The 10,951-nt window shown below is 32.9% G+C and overlaps 1 protein-coding gene across 7 annotated transcripts; it reads left to right on the top strand.

Annotated features, from left to right (window-relative positions):
- The first annotated feature begins 3,762 nt into the window (after positions 1–3,762).
- On the top strand, positions 3,763–10,918 carry LOC106768142. 7 transcript variants are annotated; one of them, XM_022783628.1, is made up of 10 exons: positions 3,764–4,127; positions 4,742–5,006; positions 5,298–5,382; positions 7,494–7,535; positions 7,851–8,028; positions 8,691–8,743; positions 8,831–9,052; positions 9,547–9,593; positions 9,694–9,789; positions 10,254–10,918. In XM_022783628.1, exons 1-9 carry the CDS (start codon positions 4,109–4,111, stop codon positions 9,746–9,748), a joined length of 966 nt encoding a protein of 321 aa, XP_022639349.1. In that variant the 5' UTR covers positions 3,764–4,108; the 3' UTR covers positions 9,749–9,789; positions 10,254–10,918. The 7 variants fall into 7 exon arrangements, with proteins under 7 accessions (XP_022639350.1, XP_022639349.1, XP_014508601.1 ...); XM_014653115.2 differs by lacking the exon at positions 10,254–10,918 and adding an exon at positions 9,879–10,122; XM_014653114.2 differs by lacking the exon at positions 10,254–10,918 and having other exon boundaries at positions 9,694–10,122.
- Positions 10,919–10,951: the final 33 nt, after the last annotated feature.

Consider the following 10,951-nt stretch of genomic DNA (forward strand, 5'->3'; position numbering starts at 1 on the left):
TTTTTCTTAAATCTTTAATCATCTTCTTAAACTGTTCCTGATAAATTCTTTTAATTCTTCTTGAATTTTTCTTATTCTTCATCTTCTTGAATCTTTTTCTTCTTTAATTCTTCTTTCTTGTTATTGAATCTTCTTATTCTTGAATTTTCTTCTTCTTCTTGAATATTCTTTTGCTTAATCTAATGTTCTTGAATTCTTCTTTCTTGTTATTGAATCTTCTTATTCTTGAATTTTCTTCTTCTTCTTGAATCTTTTCTTGCTTAATCTAGTGTTCTTGAATTCTTCTTTCTTGTTAGTGAATCTTCTTATTCTTGAATTTTCTTCTCCTTCTTGAATCTTCTCTTGCTTAATCTTGTGTTCTTGAATTCTTCTTTTTCTTTGACTTGTTGTTTCCTTATCAAGACACTGGTGAATTTGGTATCTGGTGGTTGTGTCGTTGGCATTCCTACTAAAGTTTTGCATCTAACACAATTTCAATCATTGTTGTTCAAGCTGGGCATTATGGATATATATGCTGCAGCTTGAGGGGGATATTGGAATTATTTTATTCTCTATTCATATCTATGCATTTATGTTCATATATTTTTATACTCATATTCCTTTTTATATTGCTCTGAACAATTATATATATACTTTCTCTTTGTTATGGAATAAGAAATACAATATTTCATCCTTTCTTCTTTTCTAACATGGTATCAGAGCCATCTTTAAAAGCCTATCCTAGCGAGTTCTCCTCACCTTACATGTCGGTTTTATAGGGTTGAGTGAGGCCTAAAACCCACTTCTAATAATCATAGTAAAATTTTAGTCAATTACTATAAATTACTAGTGGGGAGAGGAATTCTAAGTGTAAGGATTTTAATTTTTATGTTATAACACAAGTGTATGAATTAAAAAGTGATAATTAAATTTAATTATGTAAAATGATTAGTTTATTTAGTTAGATGCCTGAAGTGTGTATGAGAATTGTGTAGTGTAGGTAAATTATAGGTTTTATTAATAGTATAAATAGTTAGATTTTCATAGAATTGACTTTGATTATGAGCTTGGTGATGGGTTGTAAAGAACAAAAAAAAAGGTCTCGAAAGTTTTTTTCCTTCATTTCCATTACTTCCCAATTCACATGTTAGAAAATAAATCATATCTCGAGATTATTAGATGATTTGCAGTAATAATGTTACATTATTATAGAATAATTATAGTAATAATGTTACATTATTATAGAATATTTATAGGGATAAAATAGCATAATTATAGATTCTCTCTTGTATATATTTCTAATATTTTATTCAAGATTAACAAGACAGTTTTTTTCCCTATTTTCTTTTTTTTACATGGTATCAGAGGTTTTATGATCCTTTACTACTTTGTCTTTGTTGACGTTGGTGGCTGCCGCCATTGGTGGCTGCCGCCATTGGCGGCCCCCTAAAAGTCTTTTTTTCAACCTGTGCTTTTATATTTCAATGGGTAATCTCTGCTTTTCGTCTCGCATTTGTCCGGTGTTGCCATCCGGCCACCGTCTCCGGCCATTGTCGTCGGCCACCGTCGCCGACCACTTTCGCGGCCATCGTCTCCGCCACTTGTGCCACCCATGCACCAACACCTAGTCCTACCTCTATTGCTTCCACTATCTTCTTCTCTATTCTGAAGACTTCCCTTATATTCAGGGCAGTTAAGACCCTTGAAGTTTTGTTGTTACTCTCAGGGCAGTGAAGTCCCTGAAGGTTTGTTGCTTTTTTTGCCTCTGCAGGACAGTTGTTTCCTGAAGGCCTCCCATATGTTCAGGGCAGTTAAGTCCCTTGAAGGTTTGTTACTGTTTAGGATGATTAAGTCCCTACAAGTTTGTGGCTGTTAGCCTTTTAATTCCATCCGCTGCAGGGTAGTGTAGTCCATGCAGGTCTGTTGTTGTTTGCCTCTGGAGGACAGATGTTTCTTGAAGGCTTGTTGTTGTTTAGGGTAGTTAAGTCCCTTGAAGTTTTGTTGTTGTTTAGGGTAATTAAGTGCCTACAGGTTTGTGGCTATTAGCCTTTTAATTCCAGCCGCTGCAGGATAGTGTAGTCCCTGCAGGTTTGTTGCTGTTTGTCCTTACAGTTTGTTGTTGCGGGACCTTCATTTGTTCTTGTAATTTGTTGTTCATCAATAGTGACGAACAGCGGAAATGACGGCGTGCCGATGACACTCTTGAAGACAAATTACATATTTCAAATTTAGTTTATGTATTTTAAGTTTTGTCCATTCGATCTGTATGCTTCTTGAGGAGGGAGTGTTAGAAAATAAATCATATTGCGATATTATTGAGAGAATATATTGTTATTATTATAGGTGTTTTGCAGTAATAATGTTACATTATTATAGAATAATTACAGTAATAATGTTACATTATTATAGAATATTTATAGGAATAAAATAGCAGAATTATAAATTCTCTCTCATATATATTTCTCATATCTTATTCAAAATTAATAAGACAGTTTTTTTCCTAATTTCTTTCTTTACACTACAAGTTAAATAATTTCAATTATATAATCCAAAAGATTTTTTTATTTAAAAAAACATTTTTTTTTAATTATACGAAAGTTATTTTTAATGTTAACTTGTAAATTATAAAATTTACAAATTATTTTTATTTTCAAAATAACCAATATAAAAAGACAAAATAAAAAGTTTTTTATATGGGACGCAGGAAAAAAAAAAGTTATGGATTCCTGATGTGAGTAGGATCGTTCGTCCAAAGAGTAATTGAATCTCTTCTACTTTCACAAAAGGAAACAACTACTTGAGTTATTTTCTTCTTTTATTTCTCTCTCAAAATCAAAGAACCACAATTATGTTTTTTCCATTTACCATAAATGCGAATGACAACGATAAGGAGTTAGATTTGAATTTGAAATATGCAATAAAGAAGCTAGCTAAACTATGAAAGAATCACTTTCTAACAAAGATGATATGATAAGAACTTTTTCAAACAACTTTTACCTAACAATCATTTTCATTATTATTTTATTTTAATACTTTATTTATATTTAATTTTATCATCTCATATGAAACTTTATTATTAAAGAAATTGTCAGATAAATGAATGTTAAATTATTATTTTCCTTATATCCACACTAATAAGATAAAAAGTTTGTGATAAGGTTTAATCATTTAAAATATCTCTGTTTATGTATAGTTTTCTCAATTAGATTCTCATTTTTTAAAATATGTCAATTAAGTCCTTGAATATGAAAAATTGGTTCAATTAGAAACTCGCCGTTAAATTTGGTGGATGGTGTTAAAATTTACTGTACATGGCAAGTGATATTACTTACGTGACAATGAATAAAACTGTATGATCTCCTTAGTTGGATATGAGTGATTTTCGAATTAAATTTTATTGAAACGTTTTATTAAAAATCAATTAACAAAAAGGAAAAAGAGATTCAGTAAAGATCAACTTCATCTCCTACTTCCTCTTGTGTATCAAAATCAATCAACATGTACACATCAACCAGTCCATCTCCTACTTCTTCTATATTTCATTATGGAAATACCAAGAACCCAAAGCCATTTCTCAGTACGCCCAATCTTCATCAACGCATCGGCTTCCACAATCTCACCTTCATACATTACAACACACACAAAACATCCTTCATTTTCTTCATTTTCCTATCTCCATTACTAAAATCGAAATATCCCAACCATCAAAGTTAAGTCTTCTCGACAACACCCAACTCTTCCTTGGAACCTACAAATCATAGCCTCCCCTTTTTTGCCGGCGACGTACAACACCTCAAGCCAGTCACCATTTTTGTTTCACCCGGCCACTACAGGTCCATCAAGAATAGGGAAAAGTCTGAAGTTAGTGGTCGGCGGCGAGATCCAGCATCCCAAACGGCATCGATACCGAACTTGAAGAAGAAGAAGAAAGGGGGTCTCTCCGCTTGCGCACGAAGGGGAGAGGAGAAGAATCTCCCTGTGATTGGGTGGCTATCGTCGACGAGGCTGTGGACTGGGTGGCATGTAGTGGTGCAGCGGTCGGTTTTAAGGGAATGGTGGTCCGGCGAGAGATTGACGCGTCTGTGGCGGTGGCTCATGGAGGTTAAGGTGCTGTGCGGTGGCGATCGGCATGGCTAAGGATACCTCAGGTAGCAACTCACGGGATGGCGGTTGTGGGGTTCAGGGGTTGGCTCAGGCTCACTTGAGAGGAAAGCTGATGGTCCTGGGTTTTCTTTTCTGCCTATTGACATTTGGGAGTGAAAATAAAAACCAAATTTCTGAAAAGAAGGATTGGATATAGATCTGGGGAAAAAACTCATTTAGTTTTTTGTTAACAGCGAAGAATAAAAAGAAAACATTTTTATTAAAAGGTTCTGTTTTTAACAAAACCGTTTTAAGAAAACTTTTCAATAAAAGTTAATTCAAAAATCACGTAAATCCAAATTAGTTGACCCATTCATTGTCACGTCATTAATGTTATTTTGTCACACACATTGTATTTTAACGCGCCGATTAATTAATCTAACAGTAAATCTTTAATTGATTCAATTTTTCAGAAACTTAATTGAGATATTTAAAAAAATGACAACCTAATTGAGAAAATCCTACGATATTCTAAATGATTAAACCTTGTTATAACAAAATATTAATCATTATTTTGTTTTGAGGATGAGTCTAGGGGTTTAACCGTCTTTTAGTTTATGTGCATCCATTAAAGAATTATAAAGGATGTTGGTCTGTGCATGCACTTACATAACTGCAGTGCAGGGGCACTTAGAGCCGCTCTTCTACTCAGCAATGGAAACCCTAGACTCAGCACCGTCAACTCCTGCAAGAACCATTGATTCGGAGCATCAAACACCATCACCATTGCCACCATCGGTGCTCAGACTGTGGAGGCCTCAAGCGCAAAGAAATTTGAGGAACCAATGGTCACAATTGGCGTCGTTCAAAAATCGATGGTTCTCTGCTTCCTCTGCAGGAAGATCTCATGCAACTGCTCTCGTTAATTTTCATCTCTCCCAAAGGTCTTATCAATACGTTGAGTTTCATTCTATTGCCGGTTTCGCATTCAAAACTAAAAACTTAGGAACAGTATGTACTTAATTGAATTTGGAATATAGGAACAGTGTGAGCTCAATTGAATTTGAAAATTTGGATGCTTTCTTCTGATGGAGTTTTTCGCGGAGTTGTATCCGTTCGAGTATTCCTGCTCTGGCGAGTTATTCTTTTAATTATTGAGATTTTCTTTTTTTTTTGTTTGGCCTGTAAGGTGTTTGTGGTTATGCTTTTTGATTGTTGTTTTGTAATTGATGTAGGTACATGCCTGATATGAAATTAGGTGTTCTGAGCGATATGCCTGGTATAAGAAAGAGAGCTTGTTTGAAGCTATTTAAGCGGCAGGTATTGTTAATTTTTGTTTCATTGTCCTTCTTCAACTTCTATGGAAATGTTTTTTTTTTTTTTTTTTTTTGCATTAAGATTGTTTGATTTTAAGCTAGCTATTCCGGATATCACACAATGACATCAAACTCTATTTCACATTTCACTTTATCAGGGGAAAAGAAAAATCAGTGCATGGTCTTGGTTTGACAAGAGAGGTCATGGATTTAGTTTCTGATGAACTAAAGATAAAATAAACATTTTGTATTGGAATTCAAAGTAAATTGAATTTGTGTATATTATACTTGGGTTCACCCTATCATGCCCTTGTGTCTACCATATAATGAATGCCGGGAGTTTGGTTGCATTCTATGAAACTGCCAATTGTAGACTTGATAGATTATTGATGGTAGCAGATGAACTCTTTCCAGTAAATTATCATTAGTTTGCAAAAATGCTATTTTTCATGGTTTTAGTAATTATTTTCTCCATGTTTTATAAGAAATAATTTCACTTTGTTTTTTACAAATTTGTCAAAGGCCAGTTATGTATTTATTATATCATATAGAACCTCTGTGTTGTTGAGACTAATTAAATATACAGATTTTTTATGCTGAAAGTTTATCTCTTTTACTTATCTGTAACTTCCATTTGGATATTCAGTACACAGTATAAATGACAAGATTTAGTTCACATTGGAGCTTTATATAAACCATATTTTGTCTGATTTAATATGAACTTTGGCATCACACGTAGGTAGCTTGGCAGTGGGTTCTTTTTGTGATCAATTTCTTTCACTTATCCGCATTAACATAGACTCTACTTGGAGCCACTAATTCTCTTTTGGTCTACCATTATAAATATTTCAATATATACTTATACTTTGAGAAAACATAAGAGTAGTGAACTGGACTGCTTTAGATAAGTTTCTCGTACGAAGTAGGCCTTTTATTCTAGATTGAGAAGGTGAATCTGTAGTTGCTTTTATATTGCTATTTTTTTGTGTGTTTGATTTTGAATGGTGAACATAACTGTGGGTCTAAGGTTAGAGGAGTCTGGGTAGCGATATTTCTATGTGTGCTCTTGTTCACAATAGTGGTTGATGTGCTTAAACAGATGTCCTCAGCTATTCAAATATACGATGTTTTCTGAATTAAAATTATGCAGAAATTTGCAATGGCCTCACTCACTTTAGGATCCCTTGGTTATTAATGTCTCATAGCGTTGATAGTTGTAAGGGTGTTTTTTTTTTCTTTCTCACTGATTATATTACCTGCAGTTAAGCATGTTTGTTCAGTATTTTAATTTTCTACGTCTTTTTGATATCCCAATTTTTTGGGGTTGGGGTTGTTTAAGATGATTAAGATTCCATGTGAGTTGTTTGTAGTCTGGAGTGGAAGAGGAGATCATCTTGGTAGTGGGAGGTTTACTGTAGGTTCAAGAACAACGGAAGTGAGATATTGGAAATCCGGTGTCCTAAAAACATTACGTTGGCTGATGTGTTTAATCATCAGGAATTAAACCCGTGACATCTCTAGCCTAACACAAGGGCATGCTGTGCTTTATTTTTCTTGATAAAGTGAATAATGAAATGCTATTTGTTGTCTGAGTGATATCCTCAATAGCTTGTTTTTAAAAGTAATACTCGGAGTAAGGTTTTTACTAGAATGGTTGAGATGTTATTAACCTAGTGAGTATCAGTACTCATGCAATGCAAGTTCTTGAAAGTTTATTCCTTAAGTATACAGTCCTTTTAGACACCAGTTTGTTTGAGTCTACTTGAAGGTTCCTACAGTAGGTTTTTGAGCATAGTTGGGTGGGAAAAAAATACTCTCCTGTTGGCTCTCCTACTTCTCTAGGATGTTTATCTAAACATAATTTCTATCGATAAGGGGTTTAATTTTTCTCAAACTAACAAAAAACAGAGTGATGACAAGAGTCCTTTCTGCTTTCACAGAAAAATAGTCAATAAAAGTCAAATTTATTTTTCTACATCTGTTCAGACGATACCTTATTCTCTCCTTAATCTTATTATTCTCCTCCCATATAAATATCTTTTATTTAAAAAATAACCTTTAAAGTATATGACATCTTTTTAATATCTATTGCTGTGGTTATTGTACTTGATTCAGGAACTGCAAAGGAGCAAATTATTGTTGTGTTATAAGGACATGGTATGTCACATCTATATTGTTTAATTTCAATCGGGAGCCATTGATATATTTGTACTAGCAAAGAAATGTAACGGCATATTATGACATGTATTAATTACATAAGCTGCTTGATGGACTAAAATTCATTGTTTAGGTCATATAATTTTAGTCAATGAATTCCAAATTTTTGTTCAATATTCTAGTGACTCTTTAACATCTTTGTGCTTAATAAATTTAGCTGTCACATACGCATGGTTAAAGTAGGCGATTGTTTTACTTAAAAATGCTCATTGTATTTATGTTGTATGTTTTAATTTTATTTTTTTGTAACTTCAGGTGGGTATTGTAAATGACATGATCAATGTTAGCAGATCGATGAAGTGTTTCTTCAAAGGATCAAGCAGTAGTCCTCTGTTACAGTTTTCTTATAACTCTGCAGACCAGAGTGACTTTGGAGATGCTGGAGATGGTGGTGGAATTCCAGTATTTACATTTTATTCAATCAATTCACATGGTATGACAATATTTGCTGAATAAGTAATTGATAGTTTATACAGTTACCCTGAGATGATTTGCCAGTTATTTTCCCATTTCCTTCATTTTTTTTCTGAATATATTTTCACATAATGACGTAACTCTTTAGATCTTGCTAAGAATAGGTATTCATCGTAGAATCTTTTAATCCTCGGAGGTAATATTGATTTCATTTTAAGCATTATATACTTACTAACCACAGAGTAAGTTTATGGGGAAGTTGCAACAATGAAACTGTATTTCACAATTTTTCCTATCAAATTGGGTAAAGATTGTGATATAATCCATAAAGGGGAAGAGAAATTTTCAGAATGCATACTTGTTTCTTTCTGATAGAGTTGTCAGCTGTTAGTACTATGCATTGTTAGTCAATCATTGAGGGTTTAAGTTTAGCTTAAATATTATAGATTTTTTTTTTTTAAGGTTTAGCCTGAATATTATAGAATTTTTCAAATTGTCTCGAGGAGTTATTCTAAATCTGAAAATAATTCAATGATAACAATGTTTCTTCCACCTAGAAATCAATTCATATCTTTTGCTTTCTCTCTATGTAACTAAACCGTGAGGGAGATAATAGTGTGATGCGTTACCTGAAGATTATTCATGTCATTTATGCTAAAATTTCAAGTTTTGAAATCGCAGAGAAATTTGCAGAGGAATTGGTTCATATGTTTAGGTCGGAACTGTGTTTGAAGGTGAATTGCAATTTCTACAAAAATATTTTCATTATATATTTGATTCCTAACTTTGTTCTTACTGGGAAACTTGCATCGAATGGGCAGCGGTTACTTGTTCTTGAATTTATGTCCATTGGTTATGACACTTCAGAGATAAAACAATTGCACTGGTCAACTCAGCTTTATGACGATGAATTCAAAGATTTGATAGACTGCAATCTATACTGTGAAGTGATTCGTGGACCAGTTTCACCAAGTTTTAAGGATGAGAAGTCTGACATTACCTCTTTAAGATTTGACAACCAACCCACTCCTGAGATTTTACAGGTATTTAGTCCACATTTGCTTTTGAATTCATTTACATTTGAGGTTTAAATATATAAAATTGATATATTTCCATCACTTAGAAACTGCACTACGATCTGGAAATCTAAATTAGAATATGATACATTAGCCGAACTGTAAATCTATTTTAATTAGACTAAATTAGTTTTTGGGCGGAGAGGGATGGTAAGCTAACATGATAAGAGTCCGGTGCGATTTTTAGTCAATGCCGAAGTCTTTGCAAGGGTTCATTCGCAGTTTCTTATATACTGGAGTTTCCCATCTCTCTCTAAGAAACAATGTAATGTCGGAAATAAATTTTTGCAGTTACTAAAATTGAAAAAAAAAATGAAAATCAAGTTTGTAAGTCGATGACGTAAAAATACTGTGTATGAATACTTATGCCACTTGGAGCAGAAGATGTTTTTGCTATTATATACGTAATATAAGTTTCCTTCTTATAATATGATATTTTCTAAATATATTGTACATAACAGGTTTATTTAACAACGTGGCTTGCAGAGACAAACGTAGACACCCTCAAGTAAGATTGCAACGAAGTTTATATATGTAGTTCATGAATATGTTTATTAGTGTCAAATGCTTCTAATCTCCTCCATCCTCTCCTTTCCCTCTTTAATCAGAGTGAATGAGATATTTACCGTGGTAGGTGAAGAAATGCATGTTAGTATTGTTTAAAGCTTCCGTCAACAGAAATGAATCTCCATACAAAAAGAGTGGTAAGAGTTGCTTATTGCTTGCTGTTGCTGTTAAAAATGATAATTATGTTTTATATAAATGACTAGTTTTAGTCTTACAACACTAACAGATTGTGGACAGACAGGATCTTCGTATGTATATGAAATTTGTTCAAAGGTAAAATTAGTAGAATTGATGTCTGTATAGATAATATGCTCAAAGATTGGGTTTGGTTATTTGGATTTTAAATTTGGCCAAAAATTAATTTCAATTAAGTTATGTTGTCAATCAGGTTAGTTTTTTATTTTAAAAATTGAAATTTGTAAACTGTTGTGTTTGTTTATTATATTAAAGATGTAAAGTGATTAGAAGCAGGGTATTTTGGTTGCTTTCTATAAAGAAACAATGGATAACTGTCAGTGTTGTGTGTATATATATATATATATATATATATATATATATATATATATATATATATATATATATATATATGTTTGCTTTCCAGCTTTGTCGTTTGGCATCTTCCCTTGGATGTGCGCAAGTGCGATAGGTTGAAAACATCGTACAAGCTGATTTGCGTGGTAAAAGGACGAATTTTGTCGCTGTCAAGGTCCGAGTTCATTTATTATTAGGATGATGACTTTCATGCATTCGCAGATATGAATGGTCAATTCATAATAGTATCCCAAGACGTTGACCAATCCCATTTTTCATTAGTGTTTTCCACAATTAATGGAAACTAAGCTTTCACTGTCAAAAGATAATAACTTTGGACCACTTTAGAAATATATGGATCAGCATATGGCAAACAAATAAAATACGTCGAACAATGGAAACATGCGCTGAATTTTTGGGACAACTTTGTGAGAAACTTAAATAGAACGAAGAAACATGCTTACGTTACGAGTGCGAATTAAACTCAGGCCACGCACATATTAAATTCTACATATGAATCGGACAATCGACACATATGATTTAGAACAATGAAATATATATACAAAATAAAGGAAGATGATTTAGAATTGGAATTACAGAAATAATTAAAGAACCAGTTTAAGATCTTATGTTCTTGAAAGAAAACAATTAAACATTGAACAGCTCATGCTTAAACTAATCAGCTAAAAACGAGCCAAATGGTATGATTAAAACTAAGTAAACTGCATATCTTATCTTAATATATATACAAAAAGGCTTGGAACCTGA

This window comes from Vigna radiata, chromosome 7 (assembly GCF_000741045.1).
Source record: "Vigna radiata var. radiata cultivar VC1973A chromosome 7, Vradiata_ver6, whole genome shotgun sequence".
In the NCBI taxonomy this organism is placed as follows: domain Eukaryota; kingdom Viridiplantae; phylum Streptophyta; class Magnoliopsida; order Fabales; family Fabaceae; genus Vigna; species Vigna radiata.